General features: G+C 38.9%; 1 protein-coding gene across 1 annotated transcript in view; it reads right to left on the bottom strand.

Annotated features, from left to right (window-relative positions):
• syngap1b (synaptic Ras GTPase activating protein 1b) overlaps positions 1-17,865 on the bottom strand; it is a 123,713-nt gene that overhangs the window by 9,217 nt on the left and 96,631 nt on the right. The window contains exons 17-22 of the mRNA XM_088013934.1: positions 17,068-17,658; positions 15,207-15,638; positions 14,338-14,511; positions 13,407-13,618; positions 6,839-6,911; positions 4,221-4,282 (exon numbers count right to left, since the gene is read on the bottom strand). Of these exons, the coding sequence (XP_087870060.1) occupies positions 4,221-4,282; positions 6,839-6,911; positions 13,407-13,618; positions 14,338-14,511; positions 15,207-15,638; positions 17,068-17,658 (1,544 nt within the window). The remainder of the gene's footprint in view (positions 1-4,220; positions 4,283-6,838; positions 6,912-13,406; positions 13,619-14,337; positions 14,512-15,206; positions 15,639-17,067; positions 17,659-17,865) is intronic.

Raw genomic sequence — 17,865 nt, 5'->3', positions numbered from 1 at the left:
AGACTAGCTTCTAACTTTGCAAGGAAAATTGAGGCATATATGGGAGTTTTCTCAAGCAGTTTGCTTTTGTTAATTCAGAGAATGCTTAGTACTACACAAAGAAGAGGAGTGGTGTTTTAGGTTCCCTACTCAGTGACATTTGGCTCTGGAGTAGGAGAATGATTGGCACTGCTGGTAAAAAGTCAGACTCATTGATTGGAAAAAAGCCTGTCTCCCAGAGGGGAGACTGTTTTTGGTTTGAGGGACTTCATCTTTACTTGCTGGATTTGGTGGATAATGGTCCAGTACCCACTTCAAAAGGGGACCTCAGCAGGCACTGCTTGAAGCCAAAGTTGAAGCTGATGTACTTTCATCATTGTTGAAAGTATATTAGCTGATCTCAGTTAAGCAAATCATGTAAGGATGGAACCAGCCCCAATATGACAACCTGTTAGCTTTAAGATCAGGTCAAAACTTCAGTTTCTTCAACCTGTGATGGTTCAAAAAACTACTCATCAGTTAGGATACTAAATAATAAATCTAATCCCTCCTCCACTTCAAACACTCCTATTTCTTCATCTAACAGTTTGCTGCTACATCTTGAAATTGTCTGGCATGGATTTGTTTGTAAATCTCTTTACCAAGCCCCTGAAAACCTGCATGCATGAAATCATTTTATGTTACATAAAAGAGACATGAATTATTGTAATGCAAGTGGAATGAAGTGCTGTAAAAGAGACAGAAAGGAAGGGAAACAGCTTGCATCCAGTAGAAAAAAATAAAAGATTAAAAGCAAATTATCAGCAGATAATTTTTAATCTCGTGGTTGTGATCGCTGTGAGTGGAAGGGTTTCTGTTTTGCTTAAAAACATGAGAAAAAAAACAACAAAAAAGATTAAGTCTGCCCCCCAATTTCTTTTAATGTGAACTACCAGGCCTTTTCTCTTCTCAATCAGAACCAAATGAATGAAAACACTTTGCTAACTGGTGCTATAAACAGTAATAGGATGCCAGTAACACAACCTGAGTGACAACTGTCCAGTTACTCTCAAACACAACCAACAGTGTAGTTTAATACCCATGTGTAGGCTGATACACATGTCTATTAAACCCAGAGATCAAGCAGGTGAACAAACGCATGGCAAAATGTTGACTGACATCCTTTTTAACTTACCAAACTTGCTTAGCTCTTTGTGGCTGTGGTGTTTAACTACTTAATGCATTTAATTAGAGTGTTGTGGTCTTTCTGTTTAAAAGTAATGAGCTTTTCAGTACTGGAGACAGAAACACAGCACATTTAGTGGAGCCCTGAAATGTTAGGGTTTATGTAAGGACACAAGTGTGCACAAAAAAGAAAAAACATATCTTACACATCACCTCTGTCTACTCCAATTTGGAAGGAGGATATTTAAAGAAAAGTGTTCAATCTTTCTCACCCCAATGTTTGAAATTAAAACCTGTTGTATTTATGGGCTTCATCACTAATAAGACTTAAAACTCTTTGCCTTGGAGCAACAAGCTTTCTGGGTAAAAAACTCTAACTTCACAGCAAAAGAATCGAACATCAAAATACAGAATGAGTGTTGGACATCGTCTGACACAGTAACAGCTGGCTTACATCAACAACCAACCAAACACAATCAGGTGCTGGACACAAACACAAAACACATAAATATTCAAACACAAACTCACTGAAAGACACGGAAAACACAGAAAACATGTGCACAGTAATCAGTGTTCTTTGGGGAAGGATTGGGACAGATACGGAGATTTCACATAATTCCCAGTGTTTATCAGAGGGTGTGGGGGTGATGGAGATGCTGGGGCGTAGAGGAGGCGGATGCACCCTGAAGGCAAATGTATGCATGTGTGTATAGGAAAGCATGATAACTAAAAGAAAACCAACAAAAACATGGTATTTCAGGACATAAGCTACAGCTAAAAGAGAAGTAATATAGGAATTTTAATAACTTACAGACAGATTCACTGACAAGAATGGGAATGTTTTAAAAGCTCCATTTTGGGCAAGAAAAAAAACGCCCAAAATGTTAACATTTAATTTCACATGTCTTGCTCACAAATCTGTACTGAAGTTCGTGGAGCCACAAAACAAGTGCCTGTGTGCATTTGGTTTTGTTTTTCTTTCAAATTCATTTTTATTGTATTTGTCAAAAACTCTTTATCATTCATACCAAATGAATAATGTTTTTTTAATTTGTAAAAACCATAGAAGAAAAAAAAACTGTGCTGTATCTCAGACACAAAAACCCTCTGCATGTTTGTCTTCTCTATGATATTTGTCTGTGGTCTTCCTCTTTTCTTCCTCCATGGCAGCTCCTTCTTCATCATTCTTTGTCTAATATATTCACTAACTCTCTTCTGCACATGTCTCAACCATCTCTTGTCTTTCTAACTTCCTTTGCAAACTGCTAAACCTGAGTTTCCATCCATCCTTCCATCCGTCCATCCATGGATGGTTATCAAAAGTTATCAAAATGTTTTTTGCTACATCAAAGTATGTGGCTGTGACCAAACCTCAAAATTGGACAATTCGCCATGAAACATGGCAGAATAACTTAATAATGGAATAATAATCCATCTGATATGTACAAGATGTCACTACTTCCAGCTCCCTCCTTGTATCCTACTTTCAGCTACCTGTTTTGTTTCCAGCATGTGGATATAATAGACCCAGACCCAGAGGGATAAATGCCCCCAATGTGACCTAATCTGGCTTTTGGGCCAAACTCATCCTTCTCCAATTCACTTTAGTCACTCCAAAAGAAAATCTTGAGACAGTTAAACCATTCCAGTGTTCCTGAACTTCTTTGTCATGAAGTAATTCTCAGAGCTGATCCCTTATCTATCCCCAAATTCACCCCTCACAGCTGCCTACCCTCACATATTTCTGACTTCCTCTTCTGTCTTCTCATGTCCTTTCTCTAGATCCACAAAACAATTCAGCTCCGCCTGGCTTGCTATACTTTTTCTCCATTTACATTCTTAAAAGAAACATCATGTCTGCAATTTAGCTGAAACATGTAGCTACTTAATGCATGATAATCTTAATAACCCTTGAATGGATATTTAATATTTATTGAAAGTTAATATTTTAATAGCAAAACACAAAAATAAAGGCCTATATAGATTGCTGATTATTAGCATAGTAATATATAGTATAAAGTATACATTACATAGTTCAGACCAAATATTTACCACATTTTTGTAGAAACTTGCTCGTCTGATTTTCTCAACATATAAATACAAACATAAATAGTTAATTCTGAGGTCAGTCAAGTGAAGTGTTACTAGAGGTCTGTCAGAGAAAGAATGCAACACATTATTTAGAAGCAGAGGAAAAGTAACTTCCTGCTTGGAAAACAAAACTCTACCTAACTCAATAAATATTTGAAGATGACTCCCATAACATGCTGGAATTTTTTCATTGTAGTCTTATTTTCCTTTAAATCATATGTTTCTTATTAAGTTTGTCCACCAAATGTTTTCTTTTAAGTTCTCTCATTTTCAGGATTTTTATTTTATTCTCACATTTTCAAATTTTTTCTCTGTGTTCTTGTTACACACCGAGATGAGATTTTTGATGAGCCAACTTCTTTTTTCTTCCCTCCGTTTTTATTACTGATAGATTTATTTGTTGCTTGTTGGTTCCATGTCTCAGCTGCCAATCGGTGGAAGCTCTTGGATCTCCCTGTTTTCTCCTTTTGTTTTTATTTGTTCAATTATTTTTTTTTATATTTAGGCTTTCTGTTGAAATTAGTCTGTAACAAAGACGGACCATGTCATTGAATTTCTTTGGTTAAATTGATTAAAAATACCAAAGTTAATGTTTGAAAGAATGCGACTGAAGCTCCAACAAATATTGAGGGTCTAATATTTTTCCTTTTGTCCTTTACTTAACAATTTCTCTGTTTTTTAAAAGGTGGTAAGAAACTGTTAAGTTTCATGAAAAGAACTTTAATGTTTCTATTTGGACTTTAGCTTCTGAGACTTTTTTCTATCATCACATATTTTATTATTTGAAAATGCATGTGTGCAAATATTCTGTGATAGACCTCTTTGTGTTTTGCAGTGAAGATGAAAGGGGAAATAAAGTGTGTTGACCTGCGGTGGATTTTAAAAGGTGCTGCTTATGCACAGGGATGCACACAAAGAAAACAGTAGAAGTGGAAAAGAGGCAGCAGTTATGGATGGAGTGAAAGTTTGGCGGTTTGGGTTATTACCTGGGTACTCGGGGTGGGACAGGCGCAAGTCGGGGCTGCACTAGGATGGACTGACGCCTCCCCTAAGAGAAATCACCGTATCTCATCAACATAGGAGGAAAGGAGAGGAAAGAAGAGGAGAGGAAAGAAAAGGAAGGCTAAAAGTAAGAGGTGGGAGGAGGGAGCCAAAATCAGGAGGGAAAGCTGGTGTACAAGACGAAAGGATTCAGAAGGGCAGTGAGGGCCGAGGAGAAACACAACAGCCACCAAAACATAACACATACAATACAACACAAAGTGAACAGAAAACAAGAACGTAAATATACATATAAAATCCTTCCTGAAGCACATTTACATACAGATACAGAACATGATTGCAAAAACACCAAACAATTTCAGATGCTTAGCAACCTGAAAGCCTTCCAGCAGCATGCCATGCAGCTCATCATTAGCAGAAGTCATGCAATAAGAAAACAAAAAGGTGTTAAATCGTGCAACTCCAAAACGACATCTGGATGTGATAACGGCTGATTAACTGGCTTCACAGCTGAATCTGGAACATTCCCTGGTTCAGAAAGGGAAAAATACAGCTTGAACAACATGCTTATTTCCAACATGCATCAACTCTACAGAGAGATAAATACAGATTAAAAACCCAGAAGATATTTACATCGCTGAATTATGTAAAATCACAAACAGATCAGGAACAATTGTTTCAAAACGTAACTACCTTGGACACACAACGATTCAGACACTCATAAACGATGCGACAATGAGAGGAAGAGCTAAAGTATAACGAGGATCTTCATCCAGATGAGGAATCTTCATTGAATAACTATTAATCACAAATAATTTATAAATTAAGAAAACTTGTGTCAAAGGTTCTTTTTTATTTAGATAATTAACATTTAACACCTATTATTTTAATAAAACTCATTCTGAGGTCATATCTTTATTGATTCCCACTTAACAGAATCATAATCTCTACTTCTATACAAAATCCACTTTATTCTCACTCTAGGATTTAATGAAAAGCTACAAATACATTTATTAAAAAAAAAATATAGTTTGGACAAAGTGCAGAAGCTGACTGTACTTCGTCCTGTTGAATCACATTCAACTGAAATGCTCTAATGTTGTAGTTATAAATGTGTAATAAAGCTCTTTGTTCAGATGAATCCTCTGTTCTCATGGCATACTTAATGAACTTTTTGATTTCTGCTGCTTTGAAGGGAAACTAATGGAGATCTCCCCTGAGCATTTCCTTTGATTTTTTTCTCCCCAGCCTTTAAGTGAGTTAACTTTGAAAATATGTCCAAAGAAAGACAGAAGTGTTCGCATTAGGACATGCTAAAGCAGAAAGGCTCATGAGAAACATTACAGATGATCTCTAGATTTTTAATTTAACATCCAGAATGCATTTGGACCTGAACCTTTTCCACCTTTCATGCAACGTACGTTTATCCTGCAACATTCAAACAAAAAATTTGACCACAGTTTGATTTAATGCTAACATCATAACCATAATTAATTATATTGATTTGAATTAACCTGAATTAAGGTTCACCTGAAAAAGTTAAAATTTTCAGCTGCATCATTTGGTTTTGGTCCCTGCTTGCACGTTCTGGTTTTGTTTTCCATACACATCAGCTTGGATAGGCCTTTCCCCTTAATAAATAAAGTTTAGATTTCTCCTTTTTTATTTGCTTTCATTATCTTTGTTTAATAAATACTGATATTTTAAAGTGGGACTGTCTGTAGGTGTCTTTTAACAGGATAATGTTACAGTATAACAATGGAAATAAGATGAACTTTAAGACAGAAAGAGGATGTAAGAACCATAAAATGCCCCAAACCCTAAAAGTGTCTCCAAATTTTAAATACAAGTGTAAAAAGAAATTCAAGATGCATATATAGCAATCATAATTTTAATATTTACAATATGTGGACATTAATGTTATATTATTTTTAGTGTTACTGATTTTTTTTACTTTTTTTCTTCCATGATGAAGAGATGCAGACGTCAATGAAGGAACAATTACTCTGATTTCTTGTATTTTTCATGACGGCAGAACATTACGTGAGTCGTTATGCTAACATGGACTTACTATATTTACAGAATGACTCATGCACTAAAGGAGCCTGGTACAATCTGACAGCGTAAGAGAAGGAGGGGGCCCGAGACCATGAAGCATCGCAGTGACGAAGCTCCTGAAGACACAGCCGCCTCAGGATCGTCACCACGCTGCACAGTTAGCTTTCATTTAACCCCCGGGTTCTGCATCATCTAATTTCAGGCGGTTCTGAACCCAGACCTGCTCAAAAAGAGCTGCGGATCCGGCAACACCACCACAGACACAGACAGACTTTCCATAGCTCTGAGGAATGCAAACAGTAACAGTCTTTCATCGTCAAAGCTTCTCGTTTTGCTTGCAGACGGATGCCATTCAAACCCAAACATAAAGGACAGGTCAGGGACAGGGCAATCCAGTCAGAAGAGGGACCACACACACACGCACACACACACAGCAGACCAGGTCATAGCAACAGCAAGGGGAGGAAGAGAACAGGAAAAGCAGAAAGGGGGAAAACACGGGCCAACGTACGGACTCGACGAGAGAAGAAGCCATCTCACAGACCTGATCAGCGAAAATCCTGGTTTTTGGCTCGTAAATGGCTCCTCCCCTTATTTCATCCTCCACAGCCATGAGTCTTGGAAGCAGAGAGAAAGAGAGAGGATAGGGGAGAGGGAGACAGAGGGTGGAGAGGGGGGCAAAAAGAGAGGGAGCATTAGGAATTCAAGCTTAACAAGATGTTGAGCAGGTGCATCTCAGACTTCGGACTCAACAAAACCACCGTGACAAAGTTCCTGGTCACCTGCATCTCATATCTGATCCCCAACACCTGATAAGCTGAACACCTTTGAAGCTGCCAATAAGAGCAGAGCAGCAGTCACCCAAACCATGCTCAGGAGCCAATTTTCATCCCATGGAGCCATTTTCTCTTCCCACCCCCATGGGGTTTATCAAAGTGTTTCTGTCCAATTTAAGGTGTTTACAAAGTGCAATTCGAGGCCAACTGTGGAAAATTAGGCCTGGTTTCCAGTGAGGCGAACAAAACCCAATTATCCCTAGGGAATTGTCCCATCTTATGTAACAGAAACTGACCAAGTCACGGGTAGAAAATCCTTTGACTAATCATTTCAAAGCCTCATCTCACTGATATGAGTGAAAGCGTCGCTGCAGTTTTCATGAGCCAGCGGGCCGTGCATGTTTCCCAGCTCCTGTGATTATCCATGAGCCAGGGATTTACTCCAGACAGTCATCCAATGATATTTCTCACACATATCTGTCTTATAACTAACTGGCTGAAACGCTGTTGCTTGGTGATGAGTGCCAAGAAAAGTTACTGAGAATAAATAAAGACTTTATGCTTCTCAAGGCTTCATTTCGCTCTCACAACAGCAAATGTCTTCGTATTTACCATTACAAAGAGATTAGTGTTAAGTTAGGTCTTCATAATAGTGAATAAAGAGGTCAGTTCTGCAATTAATATTAATTAGTTTTTAATTAATCAAATCAGGGTTTAATCATCAAAGCCTTTCATCACATTCATATGATTTAATTGAGAACACAGAGGACAGGTTTGACAATAAAGAATGAAAATCCACAGGTAAAGTTTCAAACAGAAGTGTTTGGATGTTTTATTCCATGAACAATGTACAGAGTTGAGAGATATTTTACAAAAGAAGAAGAGAATAGGTAAACCATCAGCACAGACAGAAATATTTGCACCGTCCCAGAGAACAATGGAATGGAACATGGTTATACAGCATTAAGATTCGACATGACTTCAAAAGGCAGACAATGATTTGTGTGGGTGATATGTCACAAAAAAATCCAGTTCAAGTAGTGTGCTTTTGAGGTCAAGTCGTACATTTAGTCAAAAATAAAAACAATGCATCTACCAAACATGAGGTCACAATGTCTGAATATTGTGCTACAGAGAAAAAAGGCAGGAGACAAAAGTGTAGAAGATGAGAAGTCAACGAAACGACAGAGCTGGTTCAAAAAGCAGCTGCAGATACACTGGGTTTTTCATTTCCAACATGTGCAACAGAAGCTTCAACTCTTTGATTGAAAATCTGCCTTTCATCCAACAAACTGGTGTTCATTCTAGAACAAGAAATATTCAATATTTGCAGCTACTTTATACAGATCTGTTGCAAATTTGAAAAAAGACTGAGAAACAAACCCTTGGCTGTTGCTATGAGCCATGTCAGTCACACACACACACACACGCACACACACACCCCCCCACACACACGCACGCACACACACACACACACACACACACACACATTACCACTGTGAATTCATTTGCAAGATTAAAACATCAGATATGCTGTAGTACAATCTATACAGCCTATCAATATATTCTTGCTACTAAAGAGAGGCAGATATATGGACACCAGAAAGTTACCTATAACTCTGAAACAAAAAGAAAAGAACGCTCACTGATATGAACATCTATAAGGAATGGGTTGATTTGGACTTTTGAGTATGAACCACATGCAGACCAGCAATGGGTATGTTAATGAATCAGTTCGCAAGGAGCTGGCACATATTCTGCTAATGTTATACAGCCATAACTGGATAAGAACATGGATGAATGTTTACCTTTCATTCAGGTGGAAAATGCTACTCCAATAAGCTAAAGCTAAAAACAAAACTTGCGCTCTCTAGTTTCCTTCGAAGACATGCCAGCTCCTTGACAACTGAACCAATGACACACTCATAAGCTGACTGAATAGTAGTGGTGCACCAATAAATTTCCTTGACTTTAGGTGATCTGCGATTTGCCGATACTGACATGAGAAACCAATTTTATCTACCTTTGCAAAGGTCAGTAAATCTGCTCCTGTCTGCTTTTGCTGTGGTTCACAACATCACCCCACTGTTGCCAACCTAACGACTTTATTGCTGTATTCAGCGAATTTTCAGACATAAAAAAAAAAATCAATATCGGCCAAGATCAGAAACTTTCAAAAGATCAGTGATCGTCCAGAAAACTGCAATTGGTGCACTCCTACTGAATAGGTGACAATTTATGTCCAAATTAGGCCATTCCTTCCAGCTGCATAACTGTTCTTATCAATGAGTGCAATGTGGCTTCTAAAACAATAATAATAATAATAATAATAATAATAATAATAATAATAATAATAATAATAATAATAAGACTGCATAAGTTCAATGACAGTACTGACTAACTTTCTCAAACACCTATTCTGATCACCATGTCACTGGACACCACCAATGACAGACTGCAGGTCAAAAAGTCATACCGAGCATTTACAGCAAAATCATACAGAGAAAAAGAAAGTCATGTTTGCTTTCAATAATAAATAATATTCATTTCAGGCTTTCAATTAAGAAGCAGAAAAAGTCACAAACTGTACAGTATAAACCAAAAAAAACAACAACAACAAAAAAAATTAAAGTACTTAAGTTCACACTTTGCAGAACTAGCATTTTGTCATAAAGTTGCGTCATGGTTGTCATGTTGCCTCTGTGGCATTTTGCACCTTACAGTACTCCAGGTCTTTATTCAGATACCATGGATGGCACCTGGTAGAAGAGTTTGGCAGGTAGTCACTGTTTCTTTATGTACAGAAAATGCATACAATATATCAGAGTCCTGCATGTGTATTTGCACAAACAGCACATCTGGACATATTGTATGGGTTATTGCGCTTCTCCGGCTAAAAGCTTAGCTATTGCAAAGTTAAAATATCTCACTGTCATATACTTTTACTCTGTATATATCTATATATACCATTACTGCTATGGCTCTTGCATCACTGTGTTTAATATGATATGGATTATCTTAAAAAATAGATTATTACTATAATAGGTGCAATACAGACCATAGATTTGATTCTCTTCGTTGCATCGCTCCATCTCTTCAACTGAAAGCAAACAGCTTGAGAAAGATAAATAATGTAATGTATATTTATAATTTTAATACAGTGATAAAACTTGTAGCCAACTAAGGAGATATTAAACCTAAAAACAAAAAAATACATATTTATAAATACATATGCTACAGGTAAAGTGGATTCAGTAGATTTAAACTAGCATACCTTGAAATTTAAAGGAATAGTTTGGATTATTTTTTTGTCTTTTGGATGCAGGGTTTTGTTAAGAAGTTGGGCCATTTCTTACCTTTAGCAGGAATCTCCTTAAATAAACTCATCTTGGATCAAAACTAAGATTCTTTAGCCTTCCCAGTTTTACAATGAACATAAAATTGTTTTCTACCATAGAACAAATTTACTCTCAAATATTTCCTTACAGTTTAGGCAAATTTTATTTAAAAAAAATAATAATTTGGCCATCTTGATTGCATTAGAGTTTCCCCATTTTTTAAAACATCAGCGTAAAAGAGCTTTACTTTGAGTGAATATGACAAACTGAAACTATCAAAAATATAACTGTAAAAAATTATAGATTGCTTTTTCAATTTGTGTTTATCCAAGTCATCATGTAAGAGATCTCAAAGTCTGGCACATTAAGTCACATAAAGAATATGCAATTTCCTTGTTTTTGACTCAGAAAACAAGTAGATGAAGAAACTATGTAAAGCACTCCACACCAAAACAATGCAAAAATAGCTGGTAATTATGACACTTTGCTTGAAAACCCACCTGTCAGACTTTTTGTAGTGAACTACAGCAGAAGTGGAAAGCAAGTGGTGGAAATGAGGAACTTGTCATGTTTTCATTCACGCTTTGTTATCTGGTGTTCACTGGCAGCAGTGGTTTGTTTTCCTCCCTGCTCTGGTGAGGAATATTTTTTAATTTAAATAGGGAAAAAACATGTCAATCATTTTAGCATTTTGCTGTTGTGTTGAACTAGGTTTGCGCAAATCCATGAGTACAGGCTGAAGATGCTTTGAGATGTCAGAAATCTGCTTTAGTCTGGCTGCTACTTTATAGTTTCAACTTCTTCTCCTCATCCATGCTGCTGTTGTACGATCGAAGATACTAACAACTCATAACCTCTTCACAGAACCTTGCTCAAACAAAAATCCAAACTATTCCTGTAGCATTTGGCTTTGGTTTAAATTAAGACTGCTGAGACCAGGCCTGGTCTATTGACAGATACTCTGAGCTAAAAGTGAAGTTCACGCACAGAGCATTAAGGCTTCTCTGAAAGAAAAAACAATGCAGACTGATTTTAGTCCTGCAGGGAAAGACAAGATTTTTGCAAGCCAACCCAGGAGTCATATTAGTCCTGAACTTGCATTTCTACCATAAATAATCTGCCATAAGGTGTCAGCTGAATGTAAAAGTCAACTGAGGAGGAAACAGAACATAAGGCTATGCTTGCACTTGTTCATTCACTTAGATTCTGGAGTCCAGTCAACCCAGCAGGATGGCCTGAGACGTTGCTTCTTGGCATCCATGCACTCTGTCTGCATTGCTCTTATGTGCATTCACATTCCTAATGTGTCCAGATGATGCACAAGTCCTGCAATGCACGGTCTGGCTCAGTGGTCTGTGAGTAGAAACTGACTCGGAAGCATCCAGATCTGCTACTTAATTCATCCCAAGGTCAAAGTAGGTCAAGGTACAAGTATGCCTTGATAAAGTCAGTATTCACTTGTATACTCCAGAGGGAGATAACCAAGGTGATTATTCTCTAATGTTCTCATAGTTCCTCTATGCCTTTCTGCCCGAATCTTCACAGCATATTGATTCAAGTTTTGTCTGTGATGTTCTGTCCTCCTCATACTATGTATACAAAAAAGGAGAGAGGTATTAGTCCCCATGTTTCTTCTGCGGAGAGAAACATCAGCAGTCCTTCAGTGAACAGCGTTCACCTTCGTCAGGAATGGAAGAGCTAATATCAAACCACGGTCTTCCAGAGTCCTGTGTAGTAAAGTCCATAACAATCATTTAAAAAGTGCAGTTTTTCCCCCTTTGGAGTTACTAAATTGTCATTCCTTTTGTGCTTTTACTGGGAAATCCTCTGGAATATTGGAAAACTAGGTGGAATTATCCGATATGATTCCAAAATCCAGTAAAGGAGCATAAAAAAATGGCTGCTGGTGGGTGCAACAGCACGGGATGAGGGAGGATGGTTTAAGGTTCTTTTATAAGCTCAGTTAGAGCGTTACAGATGCGTTTTCCTTAACGGGCCAGCGGGACTCCCTGTCTTCATTCCGAGTCTTCTTTCCTGGAGTGGATTAGAAGTGGCAATATTCTCTGTCACAGATATCTACCCTTCAGTTGCAGACCACAAGATGACTATCACAAGATGTGAAAATATGGCAGAGTTTTCTTTTTGGCTAAACCTTTCCCACAGTAAATCACTGCTAATGTGCAGCCTCACATTAAATCGTAAAACGCAGGAACTGTTTTGGTTTCATGCCTGAACACAGCTGAGAAGCGATCGATATTCCACTTCTTACTCATGAACCACTTAATTTGCTGGAGATCAATAACAACTAAGAGCTGCTCTCGCAGACTGGCCTCATTGATATTTCACAAAATCACCCAATAAATTAAGGCTCAGCTCCAGATCTCTGCAGTTTGCTAAATACGATGCTGTAACAAAGAACAAACCGCATCGTGAGGATCTGACAACAGATTTACCGGAGCAATTCCTAAGTGGTAAATCAAAGATTATTTTTTTCAGCTTTGAAAACAATCAGGGCAACATAACCTTTGTACTTATTTAACAAGACAGAGATTTCTGCTCTCCATGTGAAAGTATCTCACTTCAGTTGTATCTCTTTGCAAATTGTCTGGTGTCCTTGTCGATGTAAAGTTCCCTGCCTAACACAATTTAATAAATCTGAAAGGTTTCCCACACTGCACTACACAGAGCAAGATATCTGGTAAAAAGAAAGAGTAGTTTGTTCTTTAGGAAATACATTAGAATATTCTGTTAGTACTTCTCCAGGTTTATGATTTAACTTGTTAGTTATGTTGTATGGTGGAAGTCCTCTACGTTTACACACTTCTCAGATTAGAATCATTTTAATTATGTTTAGCAATCTGGCATTTAGAGAATTTGCCACTTTTACCACATGTCAGAGGTAAATTATGTCTTCTGTCACTAAATGCTCCCCACATCTGCCTATGAAAGACCACAGAGCCGTCTTTTGCCCTCCATCCCAAAAACAGCCTCCAGTTACCTGTTAATTATTCCTTTAATTTGGGAGTCTTTCTCCACTTGCTGTTGTCGTAGCCTCCTCTCGCTGTCCTCCAGACGGTTTTGGTACTGGAGGAGGATCTTATTGGTCTGCTGCTCCTGCATTAGGAGCCTCCTCTCGTACTCCTCCAGCTTTCTGTGAGACATCAGCAGACGCTCCTTCAAAGAGTTGATTTCCTCCTCGTACTCTTTGACCTGAGGCGGCAACAGGAAACAGCTTAGTTTGACATGTTTGGAGGTAACGGGGCTCAAATGGGCAACAAACTGCAAACACATTGTGTAGTTTGAACCACCTTAAATTTGTTTGCAGTTTGTTTCTTGCATGCAGTCAGACTCAACTGAACCAGAGTGAAAAAGTAATAAAAGCTGGAATAAAAACTCAAAACCAAAAATCTTGCTCCTCGGAAGCAACATATAAAATAAAGTGAGAAAAGTCAAGACTTTGTAGAAATACAGTTTATGGAATATAAAACTACAGTGGTGGGATTTGATTAATAATTTAAACTGAGTTCATTGCAGGGTATATAATTAATTCATCACAATTAAATGAAACTGTATATCAAGAAGATAAGCTATGTTTTCAAATCATGAACACTTTTTTCTGCTAAATTATTGACTAAATAAACATGTAACCTCTACAACAAAGATATTTATGATTTCTAATGTGTTGTTTAGGTTATTAAAACATCAGATTCATGCAAAGTGTTATTAAACCCATTCAGCTTCTACAAAAAAATCCTTCTTTAGTAATATATGAGGATCTATGGCTACATGTTGTTCGTAATTCTTAATTAAATTAGTCAACAACATCTACAACTTAGGCTCAGTTGTGTTTATATTGTGTCTCCTGACAGTGTTGATATTGTCTTCATTTGGTTCAGGAAAAGAACCAGTGGTGTTAAAATGACGCCTACCCTGTCCATGCGCGACTCATCCATGCTTTTTGAATACTCCTTCAGCTTGAAATCCTCTCGGTCAATTCGTGAACTTTCGATGTCGGCCGACAGGTGAGGCATGTTGGAGACCCAGGCCACGGTTCGCTCGTTCGCTGGGGTCGGGGGATTGAGGGTGGTAGGTGACTGGGAGCCCTGGGAAGACAGGAGAAAGGCTTACTATGGGACAAGAAGGCACAGAAAGGCTTTTCACATGTATCACTGCAAAAAAACACAAGTATTTTTATCTAGGCTCTAGTGCAAATACCTTAGAACACTTGAAATAAGACAAAACTTGCAACTAACTTTTCAGCAAGATATAGGAGCTTAAGTCAATAAGTCCTTAATATTGATAAAAAGTCGAGTTCTACTGCCAGACAGTTTCACTTGTAACATGGGAAAACTGTCTTGCTATAAGTGAAATAATCGACCAGTGAAGCTAGTAATTTTTCATCTATATTAAGGATTGATTGATTAAGAACAAGCTTCTATATCTTGCTGAAGAGTTGCTTGTAAGTTTTGTCTTATTTCAAGTAAGATATCTGCACTATAAAACAGACCAAGAATACTTGGTAAGATTTGTGTTTTTGCAGTGAACGCTGAGGCAACTCAAAGTACTTTACAGAACTCAAGCAAAACACAAAATTACATAAATGTAATGCATAAAAAAATAACTTCTAAATTCAGAAAAAACTCTGAAGTGGTTGGAAATTGTTTTCATAACCACTAGGAAATTATTCAAAGTGTCTATAGTTATTATATAAAAACCATGCATAGACATCCTCCAGAGAGCTGTGATGATGTCATGATGACCCGGAGAAGATGAGACATAGACAGTGTGCAGGAGTTACCTGTTTACTCATGGTGGGTTTTAAAAGGTGCTGTTGAGACTGCTGTGGTGACTGCTGAGTGCTCTGACTGGTGGTCCCTTGTGGACTCCCGCTTTCCCTGACAGAGCTCTGCTGGTGGGGAAGACCCGGGGCAGTGTTGTCTTTGACTGATAGCTGCCGGGACCCGTGCTGCCTGCCGCCGTAGCCGGACTCTGGAGACTGGAGGAGGTTCCCGCTCTGCGGACGGCTTTTACCAGAGGCGGCAGGCGCGGCCGCCGCACTGACGGATAGCTGGTGGGAAGTCTGGGACTTGACGCGCTGGCTGGGAGGCGGAGCGACAGAGCTCTGCCGCATAGGTTGAACGGTGGAGGGAGGAGTGGTGGCCAGGGAGGAGTGAGACGTTCCAGTCTGGGAGGCCATTCCCATCATTTCATGTTGCTGTTGGAGGTTATCCTTGGAAAGAAAACAAGTGCACCGCAAATTATTTTTATACTTTTACAACCTACTTATTTTAACACTGCAAAAACACAAATTGTTGCCAAGTATTTTTATTCTAATTTCTAGTTCAAGAATCTTAGCAGACTTGAAATAAGGCAAAACTAACTTACATGCAACTTGTCAGCAAGAAATATGAACTTGTTTCAAGTAAATAATTCCTTAATATTGATGAAAAAGTACTTGTTGCATTGGCAGATTATTTCTTTCATGTAATAAGTGAAATAATCTGAAAATGCAACAAGTACGTTTTCATCAATATTTAGGAATTTTTGACATAAAAAAGTTCATATTTCTTGCTGAAAACTTGCATGTAAGTTAGTCTAGTCTTATTTCAAATGTACAAAGATACTTGCAGTAGAAACTAGAATAAAAATACTTGACAACAATTTGTGTTTTTGCACTGAAGGACTCAAATTTAACTGAGCACTTTAGTCATAATTATAGTTTAGTGTGATTTTAAAATTGACATTATAGCTTGGCTTTTCTGATGCCTGAAAGAACAACACAGTTATAACAGTAATTAATCAAAGCTGTACAAAAATATCATTTTTTCTACCCAGAACTGGTCAGGTGGCTGTTTCAGCTTCACCTGGTTCAAATTCTGTAAAAATAAAAAAATGTCCTATAAAGCATCCCTTGCTATCAGTTTATTGATCAATTAATCTAAAAATGAACCAACAGATCAGCTGTAAACTGTAGTGATATTGAGTTGAGCAGAAAGGGCTGAGATTTCATATGTTGATGTTAGAAGTATTTTTTTTTAGCTTCAGCTTCATGAAATCGGGCCTCCTGCTCTTTCTAAAACATTACTCCTCTATTAATCTTTTAACAACAGCATTGCACTGGAAAGTAGCTCCAATAATTGCTCAGCAGATGTGCAGCTCTACCAAGTGTTTGCTAATTGCTGCTGGCTAGTCTGAAGGAGCTGAGTGGGGGATTCATGGCTGCTCTGTCAGGCAGAAGCTCAGAAACTGCAGCTCTGAGGAGGAGCTGCATCTCAAAGGCGGAGCTGGGTCCACCCAGACGCGTTGCACAGCTGAATGGTTGCCATGGAGATTAAAGGATTTCTCAAACTTGCATGAAAAAGTCAAGGCAACACTCCAGGTATGTTTTTGACGAGGGAATAACATTACAACATGATGTAAATATCAAAGAGTTAATTTCTTATAATACATCCCCTTTAGTGTATAATTTCTAAGATAATATAAAATAAGCTTAAGTAGTTAAATTAATAATCTACACAATGTTATAATTTTGTTTTATCAGATTAATCGATTGCCAAAATATTTAACAGAATTACTAAAACAATTGTTAGCAGCAGCCTTGGTAGCACTGTTACACAATGTCACCAGACATCTAAAAACACTGATTTAAGGACTTTTACCTGCATATGCATGGAGATTTGCCTGCGTCCGTAGTCAGCCCTGCTGTAGTCGTCACTGTAGCTGTGCGAGTGGATTATGCTGGGCTGGCCCAGGTGACCATCCCGGGTCCTGAGCGTGGACAGATCCTCACTGCGAGAGAACCCCCCATGGGCGAACTGTGGGATGTAGGCCTGGTGAGAGGGCTCGGGGTCAGGGGCCAGGAGCAGGGGCGCTGGGGGCTGAGCTCGGCTGTGCTGGTGGTGGAGCTGTTGTTGTGGCCCGTCAGCCGTCGCCAGATGAAAGAGAGGATTCTGGAAGGAAAGCGGGTAGCGCATGGCGGCGGCCTGGTGTTGCTGCTGCTGGGATAGCGAGTCGGTGGTGGTGCCCATCTGGCTCAGCTGGCTCAGCCGGAGGCCGCCTGACATGCTGGAGCCGCCGGAGCCAGCTGACAACCTCCCACCGGCCCGCAGCTGGCTGCTCAGGCCCGACCCCAGGCCGCCACCGCCTCCGCTGCTCAGCCCACCGAAGCTGCCCATACCGGCGATGGAGGCCTGGGAGGAGTTGAGCATGTCCACCGACTGCAGGTTAGACACGCTGTTCATTCGGGAATCCTGGAGGTCCATCATAGATACGCTTTTATTTACACTGACACCCTAAATAGTAAGGGATATGAGAGGCTAATGCGCCCCCTGATAATAAATGTTAGGTGGGCACGGATGACATGGGTGAGGGTGGTGCGGGTGTTTTTACCACGAGGTCTGTCAGGGAATCGGAATGCCTGAAAGTATTTCCCAGGAAATACCGCTAGGATGAGTTGC

The sequence above is a fragment of the Poecilia mexicana genome, unplaced genomic scaffold (genome assembly GCF_051168715.1).
Source record: "Poecilia mexicana isolate PSO_F unplaced genomic scaffold, ASM5116871v1 scaffold_16, whole genome shotgun sequence".
NCBI classification, from domain to species: Eukaryota; Metazoa; Chordata; class Actinopteri; order Cyprinodontiformes; family Poeciliidae; genus Poecilia; species Poecilia mexicana.
This window is presented reverse-complemented; position numbering and strand designations above follow the sequence as displayed.